The sequence below is a fragment of the Chiloscyllium plagiosum genome, chromosome 15 (assembly GCF_004010195.1).
Source record: "Chiloscyllium plagiosum isolate BGI_BamShark_2017 chromosome 15, ASM401019v2, whole genome shotgun sequence".
NCBI lineage: Eukaryota > Metazoa > Chordata > Chondrichthyes > Orectolobiformes > Hemiscylliidae > Chiloscyllium > Chiloscyllium plagiosum.
In genome coordinates, this window is record NC_057724.1 from 54,879,653 (window position 1) to 54,902,411 (window position 22,759).

General features: G+C 39.5%; 1 protein-coding gene across 1 annotated transcript; it reads left to right on the forward strand.

Moving 5' to 3' along the window:
- The first annotated feature begins 687 nt into the window (after positions 1-687).
- On the forward strand, positions 688-22,527 carry igbp1 (immunoglobulin (CD79A) binding protein 1). Its single transcript, XM_043704923.1, has 6 exons — positions 688-1,862; positions 5,413-5,721; positions 5,835-6,030; positions 14,591-14,661; positions 18,846-18,958; positions 21,648-22,527. Exons 1-6 carry the CDS (start codon positions 1,621-1,623, stop codon positions 21,785-21,787), a joined length of 1,071 nt encoding a protein of 356 aa, XP_043560858.1. The 5' UTR covers positions 688-1,620; the 3' UTR covers positions 21,788-22,527.
- Positions 22,528-22,759: the final 232 nt, after the last annotated feature.

Below are 22,759 nucleotides of genomic sequence, written 5' to 3' on the forward strand. Positions count from 1 at the left end.
TAATGAATTATGCTCTCTTTCTCTCTCCTTCTCTCTTTTGCAGTTTTCATTTCTTAAACATGGCAACAGTAATTTGATGCTGAAGATTCTTGAATATGCCATGTAGGTGCCAAAACAAGCTGGAAAATAAATTTTGTCTCTTTCCACCATAGTTTAAATCAGAAACCTATCAAGCAAACAAAATCAAGTGTAACTAAAAATATATTTTAAATCTATTTCATTCACATTAACATGGTGCAGTTGGTGAATATAAAATAGGTGCCACACTTATTTTCAACCATATTCACATTCTCCCTCGGTTACGGGGGGTGAATTTGGTTGTACTGGAAAGATGGCGGGCTAGGCATTGAAACGCATCCCCCCATCAATTGAAAATACACCTGACAGGGGCAGGTAAAATCCAGTCTGTGACCCTAAAGCTGGACTTACCAGCTAGGGAACATCTTAACCACATTCATTCTGTCACACCCTCCATGAATTTTGTAAGTTTCAATGAGATCCTTTGAAAGTCTAAAAAAATACAGGCCCAATTTCCTCAAATGGTTCTCTTAAAATAATCCTGACATTCCAGGGACTAGTTAACTCTGTTCCTCTTTCCAAATTAGAATATTATTGTATTCCCTCCACAGGAAGTACACTCTTCATTAGAAGACTAAAACTACTCAATACTTTGGGTGAGGGCTTGCCAAGGCTGTATAACAAATGCAACAACACATCTTTAATTATGTACTCAATCATTTTCAATATTTTACTGAACACCAATTGTCCTTGTGGGATTTGAATCAAGAACATTAGCCTGTGGGCACTGGATTATCAGTCCAGTGACATTACCACTACACAACTATCTTTTCACAGAAGCGTGGTTTAAGGATTCTGCAATATTCCATGTGGAAGCACGTTTGGCCATCTAAATTGAATGGTCTCTGTGCTGTTGAACACAGCGCAATAGAGGATATTTTGTTGTTAGTGAATTTCTTTAACTGTTGAATTTTCATGGGCGTCCTCAGGTGAATTTGACGCATTTTCCATAGTAGAATTACGATTCTAGGCCATGCAACAGGGAGGAAGGGATAATAGCGTGCTAGCATTTAAGTTTAGTCTTCAGTTTACGTGTTTCCAGATATTAACGTAATATATTTTAAGTTATAAACGTGCTAGCCGTAAAGTTAAAAAGCATTCCAATGTTAATCAGAAACATAGTTTGACATTTATTTTTCTGGTGAAGTATTCATCCTACGTGTTGCTCATTTTTCTCTCATAAATGCATGCACCCGCATTTCCAAATTTGTTGTTCACACATGTTTTCAAGGTGACTTTTTCCCCCCTCGCTCAAGAAGAGCCGAACAAATATCTGCTGAACTCATGTTCAAAGCTGGACCAGGAGATAGCGCTGCAACTGCACGGAAGGGACAGGAATGAAGGTTATCGAAAACTGGAAATGCCATCCTCCTACCGCTGGGTGGCGGTCAAACAACCAGTTTCGGGGGGCGAGAGGCGTGTTCAGACGGAAACAGTGAAGGCGGTCCTCCCACCGCCAGGGCGGCGTGGCAGCGTATCCCCGCTCTCCTTCCCTCCCCCCGGACAGACGGAGCGGAGGCGGAGCGTTGCTACCTCGGAGTGATGGCGGCGGTGGGGATGTCAGAGCCTGAGAAAGAGGGAGAGGCGTCCGCGACGTGTTCTAAGGCAGAGCCGGCCGAGTCCCGAAAACTGTCCGACATCTTCGAGAGCGGTTGGAAACTGCACGAGGAGGCCGAGAGCAGCAACGAGCCGTCCAACTCGGACACCTACCAACGCAAAGTGCGGCGAGGGGTGGAGCTGTTGGAGCAGGCCACCCGAATGGTCAACCAACTGGATCTTTTCAGGTAACCAGAGATTAACAGCAGGAGCCTGCAGTCTGGGCTGTTCACGCAATGCTTTATTACAACATGTATCACTCTTAAGTGCTTTAATGTTACTCACGTTTTTCCATCTTTAATCATTGGCTAGAGTAGGCTACAATTACACAGTCATTGGTAGCCCTGCAGCCTGTTGTCTGGACGAGGGGGTGTTGTTTCAATAACTGAAAATGCTGGAGAAACTCAGCAGGTTTGGTCCATCTACGGAGAGAAATAAAGTTCCGAGTCCACAGACACATCGAAACGGCTGTCTTCCTTTTTGGAAAGAGCTAATTTGTCAGTCTGTGTTATTTCTGTCTTGTGGGCAGACATGGGCTGCTTTGTAATCAGAGGGGTTCTGAATCAGCCAACATTGCACTAAACGCTAATATTCACACTTCTGATCTAGTGGCAGACCGTTCTATACTCTGCATTGAATCAAGGTTCATTTCCTGACTTCATGATCAAGGTTGAAGGTTATTACCAGATGTAAAATTATAGATTATTATGGTGTATAAACTCAATAGTTTCTCAGTTTCTGTTAATCTGATTTTAATTTGGCCTACTTGGGGGTAACCATTCCATGAGAGAAGATAGTGGAAAAGTGAAGTAAAAGCAGGAATTGATGAAAATTTTCAGTTCATCAGGAAGCATTTGTGGAAAAAGAAGTTGTTTTTTTTGTTGGTAAGGTTTCAAAAGTGACTTTGACTTCAAATTACATGGTCACCTTTACCTCCTGTTTGGGAACACACATTAAATGCCAGAGACAATGATTTGGAGATGTCGGTGTTGGACTGGGGTGTACAAAGTTAAAAATCACACAACACCAGGTTATAGTCCAACAGGTTTAATTGGAAGTACACTAGCTTTCAGAGCCTCGCTCCTTCATCAGTCTTCAAAGTACTGTTACATGGCAGACAGCAGATATGTTCCTTGAAGGCACGCAAACTCAAAGAAAGTCAACCGTCGCGAACAAATTAAGTTCAGAATTATATGAGATCAAAAGAAAAGGCCTACAAAATTGTCAGAATTTCAATAAATTTGGGAAGTTTTGAGAATACAGCAAAAGACCAAGAAATTGATAAGGAAAGGGTGAATAAAATAGGAATGGATTCTAGCAAAAAAAACAAAAATTATCTGAAAAAGCTCCTATTGGTATGTTTAAAAAAAGGAAAAAAATTGGCTAAAATGCAATGAGTCGATAACAGACAGGAGAATTCATTTTGGAAGAATAGAGAAATAACAGAGAAGCTAAATCATTACTTTTGAGTGTTTTCATTCAGGAAGATACAAGAAATCTCCCAGAACTAGAGATCCAAGTGGCTAAGAAGAATGAGAAGTTAAAATAAATTAGTGTTAATACAAAAATGGTACTGGAGAATTTAATAGGTCTGAAAGTTGATAAATTCCAAGGATTTCTATAATCCTACAATACTGAAGGAGGTGGCTATTGAGGTGGTCAATTGATTGGGATTATCTTCCAAAATTCTTTAGATTCTAGAATCATTTCCTGCAGCTTGGAAGATAGCAAATATCGCTACACTTTTTAAGAAGTGAGTGAGATGAAAAACAGGCAACTACAGACCTGTAGGGACCTGTAGGGAAAAATATTAAAATCTAGATATTTTCTAATTAACCTGATCAATGATGTTATTGCGCATCTTTGGAGCAGGTGAAACTTGAACCACAGACTCCTGGGTACGAAGAAGGGACACTACTGCTGCACCACAGGTGCCCAATGAAAAAATACTGGAACCTATTATAAAGGAGTATGATGAATAGATAATTAATTATCATGATCTGATTGGGCATCGTTGATATGGTTTTGCAAATAGGAAATAGTGTTTGAGCTTGGAGTTTTGATTTTGAAGATGTGTCTAAAATAATTTATAAAGTAGGGTCAATGTGCATTTATACTTGGATTTTCAGAAAGCTTTTGATAAAATTGCCCACTGGAAGCAGGTTTGAAAAGTTAAAGCACCTGTGATGGTAGATGATTTATTGACGTGGATTTATAATTGGCTAATAGAGAAAAAGAGTAAGAATAAATCATTCATTCTGACATTGGCAGCCTATGATGTAGGGCGAGAATCAATACCTGTGCCCCAATTGATCACTATATATCAATTACTTGGAGACTAAATTAATGTTTTCACATTTATAGATGACACATAGCTAAGTGTGAATTTATGTTGTGAGGAAAATGTAAACTGACTCCAGGAGGATTTGGACAGGCATAATGAATGGGCAAAATATGGCAGGTGGAATATAATTTTGTGAAATGTGAGCTTACCCATTTTGGAGAAACAGATGGACAGAATATTTTCTAAATGATAAGAGGTTGGTAAATGGTTGTTATTGATAAGTTACTGGAATAAACATGCAAATACAGCAAAAGACTATTTGAACGTTGACCTTTATTGCAAGAGGATTTGAGAACAGGAATAGTGAAGTCTTGCTTCAATTATATAGGATCTTGGTCAGACCCCACCTGGTGTGTAGTGAGCAGTTTTGGTCACCTTATCTCGGGTAAGATATTATTGCCATAGAGTAAGCGCAGCACAGGTTCACCAGACTTGTTCCAGGATGGCAAAACTATCAAAAGAAAGATTGGGAAAACTGGGCCTGTATTGTCTAAGGTTTTGAAGAATGAAAGATGATCTAATTAAAATTTAGAAAATACCTAAAGGGTAGACAGGATTCATGCAGGTCAGATGTTTCCTTTGGATAGGGACTCTACATCTAGAAGACGCAATATAAAAAATGTGATGCCATTGCAACTGTTGAGGAGAATTCATTTTACCAGAACCTTAGGCATTCTTTACCACAGTGGGCTGTTAACGCTCAGCCTTTTAAGTATGTTTAAAGCAGAGAAGAAGAGATATGCTTTTCAGTGGCCTACAGGGTAATGGGGATGGAATGGATAAAAAGCATTAGTGTTTCATCGGGAACATATGTATTGAATGCCGGGGCAGACTTGATGGGCTGAATAGTTAGCATTTTGATTCCAGTGACCCTTCTTCAGAACAGGTCATGGCTAAATCAACTGGCTTATTAGTTTCAAATTTAGGAGGCATCCAATTCCTGGCAATAGCTCTGTCAATTTAAGTTTGGAACAAAAATTTCCATTTGGGTCACTCAGATCTGCTGACTGAAGCAGCATTGCTTTTTTACTTTTGCATTGTCATCATCAGCAACACTGTCAAATATAAATGTGAAGCTTCCTAAACACGTCAGTGTTCCTTTAAACCAGATCGTAGGGGAGTACAAAAATGATGAAAACACTCAGCAAGTCAGGCAAAATCTACAGAGAGAAACAGAGCTAATATTTAGGTCCCTGATCTCATCAGTTCAGATTAAACACCATTGATAACTTTAAATGTAGTTTCTTCTTTGTGGGCAAACACAGCAAATTTCTACATTCAGCACTGAGGTAAATTATCAGTTAACGTTTTTAGTTTTGACTTAATATCAAAATTGAAAGTTTTTGCTTAATGCATTTGAATTTATGTTAAGATTTTCTTTCATTGAATTGCAGTCGAAATGAAGAGCTGGAAGAAATAGCCACTGCAGATGTTAAATATCTGTTATTGCCTGTGCTCCTGGGAGCCCTTACAATGAAATTAGGAAATTCTGCTAAGCGACTGGAACATGTACAGAAAGCCCAGGTCTATTACATGGACTTCTTAAAGCGTTGCAAAGATTACAATATTATGAAATTTGAAATCCCTCAAAAAGTAGAAAACAACGAAGAACATAATGAGTCAAATGTTCCCAGTAGTCCTGGTGTCTGCAGTCAATCCAGTTTACTCTCCATGGCAAGTAAAAGACAGGCTAAAATTGAAAGGTAAGAGTTTCATACATTTCTTTGTGCTTAACGGAATAACTTTGGAATAAATGAGGCTTGAAAGCAGATTATCTAGCAGTGCTTTGAAAGTTTTTGTAATGCATTCCAAACAGGTATAATATGAAGAAGGAAACTGAAGCTCAATTGAAAGAGATTAAATCTGTTATCTGCAGTGGAAAGGCAGATGATGAGCAAACGAGAAAATTCTATCTACTCAATTTGCAGCATTGGATAAGCACAAGTCTAGAAGAGATTGAGAGTATAGAGCAAGAAATTCAAATTTTGAAAAGAATGGAAGGAACGAAACGGGTATGTGATTTATTTTAGTCTCTGCATTTTATACACTTCACAACTACAGACGTCGTGTGTAGAAGAACTGTAATAGGAATGTTAGTGAGCAGACTTGGATCATCTCAAATATAACATGGTTAATTCTTGTGTTGTTACTCCCAGTGTGGATGAGGGCATAGACTGCAGGAAGGATAAGTTAACTGACCATAGCATCGTGGCCAAAAATACCAATTAAGTGCCTGGGAGAAAAGAAAAAGTAGTATTAAGGCTAGCATAGTTTGGGGATGCTCGTCCTCACTGTTCTGCAATAGTAGATGCTGAAACAAAAACAAAGATTCCTAAAGGTTATTTTGCCTGCCTAATGAATGCCTGTTCTGGAGTGGAAAGGAACTTGAAGTTCAAGGAGTGGATCCAATTGATGATGCCTCAAGTTTTTTTAGAAAAGGGACTTCAAAGAGTATTTCAGGATTGCTACCACTGTACGCACTAGTTAGAATAGAAATAGGAGAATATGTTGAATGAATATGTGGCTGGAGAGATGGTGCAAGGTGAGCATTTCAGATTTCTGAGGCATTGGGACCATTTCTCAAAGAAGTAACATCAGTACAAGCTGAGTGAGTAGTACCTATCCAGGACTGGAACTGATATCTTAGGGGTGTATTTGTGAGTACGGTTGGGAAGGGTTTAAATTAAAATGGCAAGCGTGGGAGCCTCAAGAGACAGATGACAAGAAATACTGTACATACCCGTGTAAAAATTGAATTTTTAGACTTTTTTTAAGGTTAAAATTATGGGGTCAACTATTGCATGGATACTACTTTTGAGGAGCTGAAAGTCGTGCTACAGTCCAAAGTAGCAGAAGCCCAAGTAATCTCTAAACGAATAAAGAAAAGAAACAGTATGAATTACAATAATTCCACAATGCTACAGGGGAACTGAGCTGCACACATTGGAAGGTTGTCACCTGACTCTGACTTGCACGACAAATTCTTCTACTTCCCACCATTTTCTCTCGTCTACTGTTGTATTAGTTTTTCAAACTAATATTTTAAGCTTTTATTTCTGATAAAGTTGTCAGACATTTGATTCTCGTACAGTCTCACCGATCATTGTAGCCATGAAAAATTGTCAACAAATGCACTGTAATTGTAGTGAAGTAAATGCATATAGGCCTATCTTATATAGGAAATAATGTGATAAACTTTGTAGCACACTATTTCATACTAATTACAGTGCTCATTCAATAATAATTTTAAGTAGTCTGTAGCATAACGTTGGTGTGAATTGTACATCAAAACATAATAGCATGAGAAAAATTCATTTCCTCATCATAACGTTTATGTATAGATAATACCTTGACTCTCAAATCTTGATCTGCGAAGAATCTTTACATGAGATCAACTTTTGCTCTAGCATGTACAGTAAGGTCTAAAATAAAACACTGAATTGGAAATAAGGTGACAGGCAGATAATTCCAGAGAAGAGCAAGGCCTTAATGCACAGATGTTTGCAATGAAATGGATGAATTAGTATCACAAATAGATCTAATTAGATACAATATAGTAGGAGTTGCAGAGATGTCACTCTAGAGTAATAGGGAATGGGAACTGAGTATGCAGTTTCCAGAAAGGAGACAAAAGGGAAAGGTGGAGTAGCATTGCTGATTTAAAAAGAAGATTTAATGTGATTGTGAGCAAGGATGTTAACTCCAGAGAAATAGAATCTCTGGGTTGACCTTAGAAACACCAAGGGGCAGAAATGATAGGAGTTGGATTTTCATTCCAAATCTATTGGGGAAGCATTAAGAAAGAAATAGAAATGCAAGTAATAGATATATGGTTGTAATTTAGTGACTTCAGTTTGCATGTAGGTTAGATAAATGAGTAGCAATATTGTAGAGGAGGAATTCTTGGAATATGTACAGGATAGTTTTATAAATCTATATTTAGAGGAACCAATTAGAGAAAAAGTTCTCCTTGTCTGGGTATTTTGTAACAAGGAAGGAATCATTGACAATTCAGTTGTGTGTGGGCCTTTGGGAAGAGTGACCATAATAGGATAGAATTCTTCATTAAGATGAAGAGCGACTTGTTTCTGACACTAAGGTCTTGAATTTAAATAAAGGCAATTATGATGGTGTTAGTTGCAAACTCGCTATGACAAGTTGGGGGTCATTATTCATCGACTTTTATTTTAGCATATACAGATAGATAAACAATGAAGATCATTTAATGTGTGCATGGGTGAACTGCAACAGTTATTCATCTCAGTTTAGCAGCCCGTGGCTAACAAAGAAAATTAGGCTTAATATTAAATCTAAGGAAGACGCACAGAAATTAGCCAAAACACACAGCCCTGAGGACAATTTTAAATTCCAGCAAAAGGAAACAAAGAAACCGATTAAGAGGTGGAAAATGTTACAAGAATAAGCTTGCAGGGAATAGACAAACCAATAATAAAAGCTTCTATAAATATATGAAGATTAAAAAAAAACAGCATATGACCCCTACAGCTTTTTTTAAAGACAGGAATTTATAATGGGAAACAAAGATGGCAAACCAGTTAACTACATACTATAGTTTTGCATTCACAGAGGAAGACACAAAAAACTTACCAAAATATGGAGGAGCACATGGTTGTGGTGTCGGCGGGGATAGCAGGAATTGAAACTGGAATTGAGGATAAAAGATAGATAAATGCCCATGGCCTGAAACTGCCAGAATACTTGAGGAAGTGTCCCTAGAAATAGGCAATGTGCTAATGGTCATCAAAAAATCTATAAATTCTAGAACAATTCCTATGGGTTGGAGGGCAGCTAATGTGACCCCACTATTTAAGAAGGATGGCAGAAAGAAAACAGCAAATTGTAGATTGGTTAGCTTGACATTGGTAGTGGGAAAACTGTATCGGCGCCGCCTCGTGCTCCCACGAGGAGGTTGAACAGTTCATCCACTTCACCAACACCTTTCCACCCCGACCTCAAATTCACCTGGACAGTCTCAGATTCCTCCCTCCCCTTCCTCGACCTTTCTATTTCTATCTCAGGCGACCGAATCAACACGGACATCTATTACAAACCGACCGACTCCCACAGCTACCTGGACTACACCTCCTCCCACCCTGCCCCCTGTAAAAACGCCATCCCATTCCCCCAATTCCTTAGTCTCCGCCGCATCTGCTCCCAGGAGGACCAGTCCAAAATACGTACAACACAGATGGCCTCCTTCTTCAAGGACCACAATTTCCCCCCCGACGTGGTCGACGGTGCCCTCCACCACATCTCCTCCACTTCCCGCTCCTCCGCCCTTGAGCCCCGCCCCTCCAACCGCCACCAGGACAGAACCCCACTGGTCCTCACCTACCACCCCACCAATCTCCATGTACAGCGCATCATCCGCCGTCACTTCCGCCACCTCCAAACAGACCCCAGCACCAAAGATATATTTCCCTCCCCTCCCCTATCAGCTGTCCGTAGAGACCACTCCCTCCGCGACTCCCTTGTCAGATCCACACCCCCCACCGACCCAACCTCCACTCCCGGCACCTTCCCCTGCAACCGCAGGAGGTGCAACACTTGCGCCCACACCTCCCCCCTCACCTCCCTCCAAGGCCCCAAAGGAAACTTCCATATCCGCCACAGATTCACCTGCACCTCCACCCACATCATCTACTGCATCCGCTGCAGCCGGTCTGGCCTCCTCTATATTGGGGAGACAGGCCGCCTACTTGCGGAGCGATTCAGAGAGCACCTCTGGGCCACCCGGACGAACCAACCCAACCACCCTGTAGCACAGCATTTCAACTCCCCCTCCCACTCCACCGAGGATATGCAGGTCATTGGACTCATCCACCGCCAAACCACAACAACCCGACGGTCGGAGGAGGAGCATCTTATCTTCCGACTGGGAACCCTCCAACCGCAGCGGATGAACTTGGACTTCACCAGTTTCTTCATCCCCCCTCCCCCCACCTTGTCTCAGCCAAATCCCTCCAGCCCGGCACCCTGCGCTGTTCCAGCAACACATTTTCAGCTCTGATCTCCAGCATCTGCAGACCTCACTTTCTCCTCGGAAAAATGTTGAGTCCGTTGTAAAAGATGTAATAGCCGAGCTCTTGGAAAATAATGATGGGATGCAATAGAGTCAGCATGAATCTATGAAGGGGAAGTCTTACTTAACAAATCTGCTAGAATGTTTTGAGGATGTAACTAGTAGAGTGGATAAGTGGGAGCCTGTAGATGTCATTTAGTTGAATTTTTCTGAAGGTTATCAAAAATTCCACATAAGAGATTAACTTGCAAAATTAAAGCTTGAGTTCGTTACTGAAATGGACTGAGAACCAGGGAGACAGGAAACAGTAGGAAAAAGCAGGTCTTTTGCTGAGTGGCAGGCAGGGACTAGTGAGGTATCGTAGAGATCAGTGCTTGAACTCCGGTTATTGATAATGTATTAATTAGATGGGGGAACTATGTGTCATCGCTCGATGTTTGTTTGAAGATGACAAAGCTGGCTGGGAAAATGTTCTAAGAGGAAGATGCAAAGAAGCCTCAGTGTTATTTGTACAAGTTAGGTTAGTGGACGAATAAATGATAGATGGAGTATAATATGGATAAGTATGAGGTTATCCACTTTGGTAGTGGATTAATATCTAAATGGTGATGCAATGAGACCTCTGTGTCCAAGTACACCATTTACTGAAAGTGCAAGGCAAATAGTATGTTGACCTTCATAGCAAAATGATTCAAGCAGGGTTGACTTGCTCCAACTGTACAAGGCATTGGGAAGACCACACCTGGAGTATTGTGTCCTGCTTTGGTCTCCATATTTGAGAAAGGATATTCTGGCTGTTGAGGAAGCACAAAGAAGGTTTATTACACTGAACCCTGGGATGGCAGGACTGAAATGCTGGACAGCGACTGGATTGTTTAGCCAAAAATAATACAACCTCAGGTTAAAGTCCAACAGGTTTCTTTGAAACTGCAAGCTTTCGTACCCCCTGCTTGTTCCTCAGACAAGTTGGATTATAACCCAGTGTCGTGTGATTTTTGACTTTGTCCACCCCTGTCTAACACTAACACCTCCACATCATTGATAGTTTAGGACTATCACTGTAGTTTAGAATAGTGAAGGGGAATGTCATAGAAATATGTAATATTCCAACAGATTAGACAGTAGATGTAGAAAGAATGCTCTCGATGTTTGGAGATACCAGAACCACAAATCACCAGTCTAAGACTAAGAGGTAGAGCCCTTCCTGAAGAAGGGCTTATGCCCGAAACGTCGATTCTCCTGTTCCCTGGATGCTGCCTGACCTGCTGCACTTTTCCAGCAACACATTTTCAGCTAAGACTAAGAGGTAGGCCTTTTAGGACAGAGATGGACACTGTAAACATACCAAAGATAACAGATTGCTAGTGGGAGGAAATATCTAGTAAGAGTCTATATCACAAGAAACAGAGAGGATTTTAAAGAAAGTGGCTGCAGAAATAGTGGAGGCATTGTTTGAAATATTCTAGAAATCTTTGGATTGTATATGTTTCCAGCAGATAGGAAATCCACTATTTGAACCCAACCATCTTGTGGTTGCCGGGACTGATGTTTGAGTTATCGGGTCAGTTTCCCTGAGATGTAGAGGGCTGAGGGGTGACCTTTATTGAGGCTATAAAATCATGAGGGACATGGATAGGGTGAATTGCCTGGGTCTTTTTCCGAGCTGGGGCAGTCCATAACAAGAGGGCATAGGTTTAAGGTGAGGGGTAAAAGATTTAGAAAAGACATGAGACATAACCTTTAAATGCAGAACGTGGAACAATTTGCCAAAGAAAGTGGTGGAGGCGGATACAATTACAGCATTTAAAAGGGGTCTAGATGGATATATGAATAGGAGCGATTTAGAGGGATATGGGTGAAATGCTGGCAAATAGGACTAGGTCAGGCTAGGGTGCCTGGTCAGCGTGGACAAGTTAGACCAAAGGGTTTGTTTCTGTGTTGTATGACTTGATGACTCTAATTGCACAGGCTGATAGTGAGGTTACACATGGAGTGTTTTGTAAGTTTTGGTTCCTGTATTTAAGTAAGGATATTCTGGTAGTTGAAAGCCAGATTCACAAGACTGATTCCAGAGATGAAGGGCTAACTTATCAAGATCATCTAAGCTAATTAGGCCTTTATTCATTAGAGTTAGAGCAATGAGAGGTGATCGTATTGAAACATGAAAGATTCTGAGAGAGCTTGACAGAGTGGATGGAGAAGAGGTTGGCATAAGTTCAAAGCATTGAATATACTCATTTAAAACTGAGATGTGAAGGAATTTCTTCTGGAGGGGATGAATATCTGCAATTCAGTACTCCCCATAAAATTGTGAAGGCTAGATTACAAAGTATTTAGAGAAGGGCTAAGTAGGCTTCACCTCTACTCTACTACAAATTATATGATGAGATGGCACAAAAAAGTTGAGACTTGGGGCATATCAGCCACGATCTTGTTGAATGGCAGGGTAGGTAAAGGTAAAGTCACTAGTCCCAGAGGACCATAGGGCTGTTCTGTCATTAGAGAGACAACAGATGGTGAGTTTAATCTGAGGGACACCACAGCCACAGTGAGTTTGGGAAGGCAAATTCTTCAATCTAGCTTCGGCTAGTGCGGGAATTGAATCCTTGCTGTCGGTGTTACTCTACGTGGCAAACAAGCTGTGTGTGCCAAGTGACTTAATCTTGCTCCTATTTCTAATGTACAGGCCTTACTCCACCTCATCTCTGACTTCCTCCAGTCCAACAATCTCATAACATCTGTTTTCCCCTAATTCCATTCTCCTGTGCATCCTTGCTTTCTATTACACTACTAAGGGCAACTGTACTTTCAACTGCCTAACCTTCTGTCTAACTTGCTCCTTTCAGATGCTTGACTATTTTAGTATCAGTTTATGTGGCTTAGTAACAGGTTATTGGCCTGATAATCCTCTCATGAAGTGTATTGGAACATTCTATTGTGTTAAAGATTCTTTCTAAATAAATGTTACATAACAAAGACTAGAAGTAGTAGCTCTTGCAATATATTTTACACCATTTGTTTGAGTCACAAGAGTTTCTTCCATTTAATCTGGCAGTTTGATAGATTGGAGAGGTTGAAACTATTTTCTTTAGTGACATAACTTCTACTGGATTGTCCAGTAGCTCTTTTCAGAAATGAGTGGTCTGGAATAAGTAGCTAGGGAGTCTGCTTATGAAAGGATCAAGAATGAGACAACATAGATTTAAAGTGACTTGCGAAAGGACGAAATATGACATTTTTTTTAAAGACAATAACACAAGTGATTCTGATCTGGAACTGTTGTTGTGATATTCGTGCTTTAATTAAAGTTCTCTGTCTTTTAAGTAGTTGCCCTTGAAAAGAAGATCTGAAACAGAACCATGGATTGTGTCTATAGGTACAGCTCATAGATGTCGAAGTTCCAGTTGCACTGCTGGGCTGATTATAAGCTTGCCTATTTGTTTGCACTGATAGTGACAAGAACTCAAGTACCTTCGCCCCCCCGCAAACTAATTCTGTGTTATGTCGATGGCTTAGGATCAATATTTTTAGTTTTATTTTTCTCTTTCTGAGATGATCTCATTTATCACTTGTAACTTCTCCTAGATTTCCATGAGCATAACGGCTGTCAGGATTAATGCAAAATAGGCAATTGCATAATATGTCATTTACTCAGTATCACAGTGACATAGCTGAAAATGCAGAATTCGTGAAGTGAGTTCATGGTTGCCTATTTGAAGGGGTGCTGTAGTATATGTCACAAAGTTTAAAAACATATGGATGTAAACTTTCAACTTACTATGTCTACTTGACCATAAAAGAACCTTGCAATGTATTTACAGCTTGCATTCTCCAAAGCTATCAATTATTTAAATAATCATCCAATGCTGTATTGAATGCCTCAATTGAACATGTCTCCACCACACTTCCAGGTAATGCCTTTCAAATCCTAAGTACTTGCTGAATGAGAACTTTTTTTTGGTATTAATCTTGCTGCTTTTGCAAATCACTTAAAGTCTATGCTCTCTCATTATTGTTTCTGTTATATGGATTGATCTACAGTTTCCAGCCCATTCTTAATTTTGAAAACCTCTATCAGATCTCCTTTTCTCTAAGGAGAACAGTCTCAATTTCTTCAGGCTATCCTCGTAACTGATGTTTCTCATCCCTCCTGTAAGGTGCTTCTGCACTGTCTCCAATTTGTCTTGAAGGGTGGAATGGCCCACTCGTGCACGTATTTCTTATGTACCTAGGCTTTTGAATCTGTTGGTGTATGTTTTACTGTAATGAAAAATAGATTCATTGCAAACGTTACACTTTCTGGAAGCATCCTTAAGGATTCTTTAACAAAATGTAAACTTGACATTTAAAATTTAATGGCAAAACTTTGGTGTTTTGAGAGTATTTTAACAGGCAGTTTCTTACTTTCATGCTATAAATAAGTACAGTTGTGAACTTGAATATTTGCAATGACTTTGGATTTGAAATTTTATTTTACGATACTTGTAGACAATTCTGTCTACCCACATAAAACTAATGGTCTTTTTCAGCCTCAGGCCACTCGACCACAAAGACCTCCCATGAAACCGTTTATCCTTACTCAAGATGCAGTCCAAGCCAAGTAAGTGCTAAACCAGAGTGCTATTGAAAATCTAATATCTACTCTAAATTCTGTGACCAAAAAGCTTACAATTTTGTGAATAGCTTTTTCTTTTCTTGTCATCTTATTCACCCCATCCAAATTTTCTTTCTAAAAGAATAGTACACATTACCATAACTTCAATGTCCGCTCACCTCCCCTCACCACCGGCTACTTTATCTCAGCAAAGCAGCCGTTCTTCACAAGTGATTAGGAATTCACCATCAGGTTTGCTTGAAAGGAGACTAAGAGTGTAGTGCTAGAAAATCACAGCCTGTCAAGCAGAATCCCAGGAGCGGGAGAATCGATGTTTCGGGCATAAACCATTCCTGATGAAGGGCTAATGCCTGAAACATTGATTCTCCTGCTCTTCAGAATGTGAAGAATGGCAGCTTTGCTGAGATAAAGTGGCGGCTTGGGGGTGGGGGGGTTGGACATTGGAGTTATGGTAATGTGCACTATTCTTTTAGGAAGAAAATTTGGATGGGGTGAATACACTAATACACTCTTCGACTCTGTTCTCCAGCATCTGCAGTCCTCACTTTTTCTCCTTGCTTAAAAGGAGGACAGCAGAGTCAAACTCAGTCTTGTTCTGAATTGACATTCACATACATGTGTTGAATTTTATGTTTTCTATATTTGTCCAGACCAAGTCAAGCACGAATCTTAAAAGAAATGTAAAGAGAACTGTAAAATGCACCTCAAGGGTGTACAAGTTAGCAAAATGAGCAAACATGCAGCAGGAGCAAAAATAAAAATTGCTGGAAAAGCTCAGCAGGTCTGGCAGCATCTGTGGAGAGAAATCAAAGTTAGCATTGCGGTTCCAGTGACCCTTCCTCCAAACAGTTCATGGCTAAATCAATTGGCTTAATAGGGCTCAGAAACTTAGGAGGTAGTACTGAGGAAGGGTTGCCAAACCCAAAATATTAACTCTGATTTCTTTTCACAGATGCTGCCAAGCTTGCTAAGCTTTTTGTTTTTGTTTCTGATTTACAGCATCCACAGTTCTTTTGGTTTTTAGACATGTGGCAGATATAATTTAATGTCAGGTAATTTAATTTGGGAGGTAAAACAAAAAGTGAGCATGTGGTCAATAAATGCAAACATGTGCAGAGACATTGGGATTCTAAGACATAACTAAATAAAACAAGCCAGCAGTATTTTGGATTGCTTTTTAAAGGAGCATAGATCCTAAAAGTATTCCAAAAAAAGGACGTAATCCTAATTTTGCCAATGGATTGGTTAAACCATAATTGAAATATCAAGTGCAGTTTTTGGTACTCCATTTTAAGGACATAGAAGGCAAAGTAAGCATTTATGATATGTTTAACAAGATGATGCCAGAATGGGAAACTATAAAGAAAGACTAAACAGCCAGGGCTGCATTCTTGAGATAGCTAAGGAAAAATATAGGATGGATATTTTTTTAAATCATTGAAAAGATCTCTTCCTCAACGTTTAGCAATCATTGGCAAGGTATCATAAACATAGAATAGCACAGTACAGGCCCTTCAGCCCACCATGTTGTGCTGAGCATTTATCTTAATCCAAGGTCAACCTAAGCTATACAGCCCTCAATTTACTGCCGTCAATATGCATGTCCAGCAGTCGCTTAAATGTCCCTAATATTTCTGACTCTACTACCACAGCTGGCATTGCATTCCACGTACCCACTACTCTCTGCGTAAAGAACCTACCTCTGGCATCTCCCCATACCTTCCTTCAATCATCTTAAATTATGACCCTTCGTGATAGCCATTTCTGCCCTGGGAAAAAGCCTCTGGCTATCTACTCTCTCTATGCCTCTTACTACCTTGTGCACTTCTATCAAGTCACCTCTGTTTCTTACTTCTCTCCAGTGTGAAAAGCCCTAGCTCACTCAACCTCTCTTCATAAAACAAGCCGGCAATCCAGACAGCATCCTGATAACTGTCCTCTGTACCCTCTGCAAAGCATCTACATCCTTCCTATAATGAGGCGACCAGAACTGGGCGCAATATTCCAAATGTGGCCTAATCAGGGTCAAATGGAACTGCAGCGAAACCCTGCGGCTCCTAAACTCAATCCCCCCTGTTAATGAAATCCAAAACACCATATGCCGCCTTAACAACCCTATTAACTTGGTTGGCAACTTTGCGGGATCTACGTATGTTGCCGCCAAGATCCTGCTGTTCCTTCACATTGTCAAGAATTCTGTCTTTAACCCTGTATTCAGCATTCAAATCCGACTTTCCAAAATGAACCACTTCGCATTTATCCAGGATGCACTCCATCTGCCACTTCTCAGTCCAGCACTGCATCCTGTCAGTCTTGTTATAGCCTGCAACAGCCCTCGAGGCTATCTACAACACCACCAACCTTTGTGTCATCAAGAAACTTACTAACCCATCCTTCCACTTCTTCATCCAAATCATTTATAAAAGTTACATAGAGATCCCTGCAGGACACCACTGGTCACCGACCTCCAGGCAGAATACTTTCCATCCACTGCCACTCACTGTCTTCTTTCGGCCAGCCAATTCTGTATCCAAACAACCAAATTTCCCTGTATCCCATACCTCCTAACTTTAAGAATGAGCCTACCATGGGGAGCTTTATCAAATACCTTACTGAAATCCATATAGACCACATCCACTGCTCGACCTTCGTCAACTGTCTTATCATATCCTCAAAGGATTCAAAATGATTTGTGAGACATGACCTGCCCCTCACAGAGCAGTGCTGATTATCTTTAATCAGACTATGTTTTTCCAAATAGTCATAAATCCTTTCCAGTACCTTACCACAGACTAAGACTGGCTAGTCTGTCATCCTCAGGAATTTCACTTTTCCCTTTCGTGAACAGAGGAACAACATTCACCTCCTTCCAATTAACCGGTACTACTCCCGTGGAGAGTGAAGATGCAAAAGTGATCATTGCCAAAGGCGAAGCAATTTCATTCCTTGCTTCCTGTAGTAACCTTGAATATATTTGATCCGGCACTGGAGGCTTTTATCTATCTTGATGCTTCTTGAACTTTCCAGCACATCCACTTTCCTAATATCAATCTGTTCACCCCTATCAACCTGGTCCACGGTGTTTTGCATGAAGGGGTAAACATTAGAACCTCCTTTTTGCAAAGGATAAATGGAAATTTTAATGCTTTACCACAGGAGTGGTTGAGGCCATTTAATCTTTCAAGGGAGGATTAAATAAATGTTTGAAGTATTTGGATTATTCTAGCGAATGTCACTGAACAGGTACGCAAGAGCCCAGGCTCATGTTTGGAAGACATTGTTTGTATCCAACCATTGTAGATGGGGAAATTGAATTCAATAAAACAAAACTAGAATAAAAAGCTAGCCATGTAACCACTATTGAAAAAACTCCTGTCCTTTGGAAAGGAAATCTGCCATCCTTAACTGGCCAGTCAAGTGACTCCAAAGCTCTATCATGTGAGTGACTCTTAATGTCTGCCCTCTTAACATTGATTGCAAGTCCCTTGTTACCAATGTTGGTGTAGCCAGCAATTTCCACAAATGAGTGATTTTTTTTTTAAAAGGCCATAAAGGACATCTTTCTGTGCAGTATACATTGATGAAATATGAAGCACTTAATGTTTGCTTCACACATACTAGACACCGCAGTTCATAAAGTTTTTTTTTAATTCATTCATGGAGTGTGGGCATCACTGGCTTAAACCAGCATTTATTACCCAATTACACCAATGTAAAATCACTTTTGGATAATAGTTGCGACAGCATGGAAGGAACCGCATAATGATAGATTAATGCATCTGGTATCACACCTCCAAACTAGTTTTCTTGGTTGAAAGTTGTTTCTTTGAAATTTTAACATGCTATGTAATATAACTCAAATTTTTATTTAGTTTGGTGGCAAAAGGTAAACATTCAGGGTTGCATAGTAAAGTATGAAATCTGCTAAGGGCCACCAAATCAGCAGTATTCTATATGGAAGCATTAACTCTAAATCGTGATATTTGTTCATTGTTTGTTTAATTTTATTTTCAATATTGCTCAAATAGATATAGTAGATATAGCACATTAGTGTGAACAAGGCTTTCAGCTGAAAAAAGTCCACTTAAAATGATGTACACTTAATTACAATTCCAGTTGAACCTGTATTTTCATAATTGTCATTCATAAATATTCTGATTTGTTTCTAGGGTGTTTGGTGCTGGTTACCCAAGTCTTCCTACTATGACTGTTGATGATTGGTATGAACAACATAAGAAGCAGGGTGCTCTGCCTGATCAGGGTATTTCAAGAAGCTGTCCAGGTAGGAATAGTCCTGTCACGTGTTTTGGTACGGAATAATTTGATCCATTCCGTTTTGATGCATAATGTTTGGTGCAATACCTTTTCTAAAATGCCAGCAGTTGAGCTTTATTGATCTCAAATATTATAGAACCACAAATATTGAAGACCTGCAAATGATTCTGTGTAATTTACCTTGTGATAATGCAGCAACACTGCATATTCAAGGTTTTTTTCTTCTTTATCACCTAAGAATGAAACAAAAGTTGAGTTGAAAAAATTAATCTTAAAATGTTAATGTTAAAATTCTCAACTAGATCCTAATTATGCAACGGATATATTAACCAAAAATTTCAACTGTCTGTAATTTAACAGTTTTGCATTTCACAGTTGATTTCTGACTTTCGTGCTGTTTAGCAACATCAAAACCTCTGGCTAGATTTTCACTGTGTCCCGTTGGCAGATTTGCAGATGGAGTGAGTGGTAAAATTTCCCAGTTGTTTTTCCTGACGCAATTCCATGCGTCCCAAGTCTGTCCATGATTTTATGTGAAGCGGTTGAGGTCTAGAATGGCATGCCCATCCTCTCATTAGTTAAGGCCTTTAAGTGACCAGTTATTAACAACTTAAGAGTGACTTTAAATTTGAGGCTGACAGGAAAACTTCATGGCAGAGAGAAACCTAGCAGTTACCATACTTGGGCAGAAAGAGGGTCAGAGGTGCCCCACTAAAGAGCCCACATTCCATAATATGCTCCCACACCAAGGTCTGCCAGCTGCAGACATCCCTTACATCTCCTTCTCCGTCAAGACTCTTTCCCCACCACACGCCCATCCTCCTTGCACCTTTCTTGGCCTTGCATATTTGTGTTGCAAAATTTTATATCTGTGTACACTTCCTAGTCTCTTAACAAGATTTTCTTCTTCAAGTTCAACATAATGGTCTGTCTGTTTCATGCTCCTTCTGTAAAGACAAGCATCCACAATACTAGTGAGTGTTATCCAGGGAAACTCCTAACGTGACTACAATCTAACCACAAGATTTTCTGTTAACTTGCTCTAAGTACTTTTAAGCAGAATAAATTTAATCTATCTAACTTTAAAATGAGTAGCAGAAATGTAGAAGATGAAATTTAAAAATTACTTGTTACAAGGAAACAATATTTGTAGCATTACCTTTAATTATTCCGTTTTTCTCGAAAATCTCACTTTTTCACAAAATCTTAAAGTTCTCAGCCCTGTAGCTCAATCAGATCCCCCCTTACCCTTCTGAATTCTAGAGAAAACGGGCCTAATTTACATAGTCTGTAAACCTATGTTGTACTCCCTTCAAGGTCGGAGTATCCTTTGTAAATTGTGGTGCCCAGATCTGCTCAGTACACATAGTGGGGTTTAGCTAGGGTGTTTTAAAGCCACAGCATAACTTCTGCATCCTTGTATCCCTATCCTTTAGATATAAAAGCCAGCATTCCTTTAATTTTTTTGATTATTTTCAGTTTGTGATATTTTAAAGATCTATGCTTCTGAACTTCATCTTTTTGGACATCCACTATATTTAACTTAATGCTATCTGTCAAATACCCTGATCTGTACTTTTATCAGTACAAAATGGATAACCTCGTACTTGCTTCCATTGAACTCCATCTGCCAAAATTTAATCTGTTCACTTAATCTATCAATGTGCCTTAGTAATTTTAAGTGGGACTAGTTTAATTTGGGAACATGGTGTGGACTGTTGGACCAAGAGTCTGTTTCCATCCTCTGATTCTATATGCACACTGTTTATAGTGCCACCTAAATTGTCATCAGCAAATTTGGCTATATGAGTTTCTATGCCATTTTCCAAGTTGTTATAAAGAATGTGAATAATTGATTCTCTAACACAGATCCTCTTGGAACCCCACTGGTTGCATCCTGATATTTTGATTTCTTTAATTGAGAAATTGGATGTTTTAGCCAACCAACTGCTGTTTTGAATTCACCATGCCAGATAGACTCCTCTGGCACAGGAGGCAGTGTTTGTGAAAGATCCTATGATTTCTTTTGGTCAAACCTATTTATTCAAATATTCATTGAAATGTTTATGGATTTTTTTTCCATTTATGTAAGATTATATCCATTTTAAGCCATACAGATCAGCACCCTCACTAGTGTGTTCTTAGCATTTGGCATGTGTGTGGACATTAGGAAATTGAAAACATGCAGCACAGAATTTAGCATATGTTATTTTGAGGAGAACATTAAATTCTTGCACTAAAGCATAGGAATATGGAACAGCCAATGTTGGGCAGAGTAGTGATTGTAGTATGAGCCATTCAGGAATTGGAAGACAGAAGTTTAAAAGGAGCCAATAACACTTAAATTGGTAATGCCTTTCCCACAATTGGGTGCAGCTGTTTCCAGCACTGTTGAGATTCCAGTAACACTCCAGATGCTTCCAGCGTTTTGCTGGATATTGGGGTGACCTTCCTCAGACTTCTGCTTTCAAGATTCTAGTTCTTCTGAGTCTTTTTGATATTATTCCAATTCTAGAAAGTCTTCCCTTATCGAGAGGCACGTGGGCTTGACTTAGTTATCTCAGTCCAGATCAACAATGGAATTCTAAACTTTGCAACTTTATACTTATGTGAACCAAGTTGTATGGTTCATTTAACTTATGTTGTTGGTGTAGTTGATAGATGTCAAATTGATGTTGGAAACTTTCTTGTTCCAGGTGAAGAGGGCAATCAAGATCAAGAGACAGAGAATGATAATGAGAGTGATGATGAACAAACCTTGAAAATCGCACGTGACAAGGATGACTGGAAGGACACGCATAGGCGTGGATATGGCAACAGGCAGAACATGGGCTAGCCTTTCTACTCAGATAACACTGCTTTCTTTGGTGCCTGTGAAATTGCACTGAGAGTCGGATCCTGCACCAATGCTCAAATGGATTTGGCAACCATGCAGAGTATATTCCTCTGTCTCTTGTCTGAGAATGTCACTGGTTTCTGAGTTGTCAGCAATTATGTTGTTGCTGCTTTAAAAAAAATTCGGTGACAGTATTGTGATGCTTAACTGTTAACAGTCAGGCACTTGTTGCTTTATGCCATTTAAAACTTGCATTTTCTCAGTGTATGGAAAGATAAATGGAGGAATGGCTTTGGGTGTGAGAAATGTGTATATTGCACAGATGTGCAATTGCCACTTATTGAGATGTTTACATAAGTAATTGCCTTAGTGGAGTTCTTCTGAGTTGCAATTATATAAATACAGTACAATTGCTAAATGTAATATTAACAACATTGAATACATTTTAATCTATAGCTCCTAACTGTTTTCATTCTCCAAATTAGGAGTTCAGATCTCTTTGGCAACTTTCCTGGTGTTTAAAAAAAACTAGATGCACCAGATGAATTCTCAAGCTATAATTAATCCCTGATTTGATTAGTTTTTTTGTCACCTGAATTCATGTAACCTGTATGTATTCAATTTAGCATTTGTAGAAAATGTTTTACTGCCCTTTCAGAGTCCTTGGAATTGACTTAATTTTTAAAAATCCTATGTTGAAAACCAAATATTGCAAAATAAAAGAAAATTCACTCTCTTCATCAGTTATTGAACTTTTCCTACAGCAAAAACAAACCCGGCTGTTCTGAATGGTTGATTTCTTTAATCATAAGCAATGATAAATTGTCAATGTGACAAATCTGCTTCTTAACAAAGTTATGCAGTCCTTGGGTTTTTTTTTTCAGAGAGGTTGTAAGTGACACAGATTCCGAAAAGTCTGGAGGTTGACTGGTTTTAGGGCCAGTTTGATAATAGCTAACACAGACTGCCTCA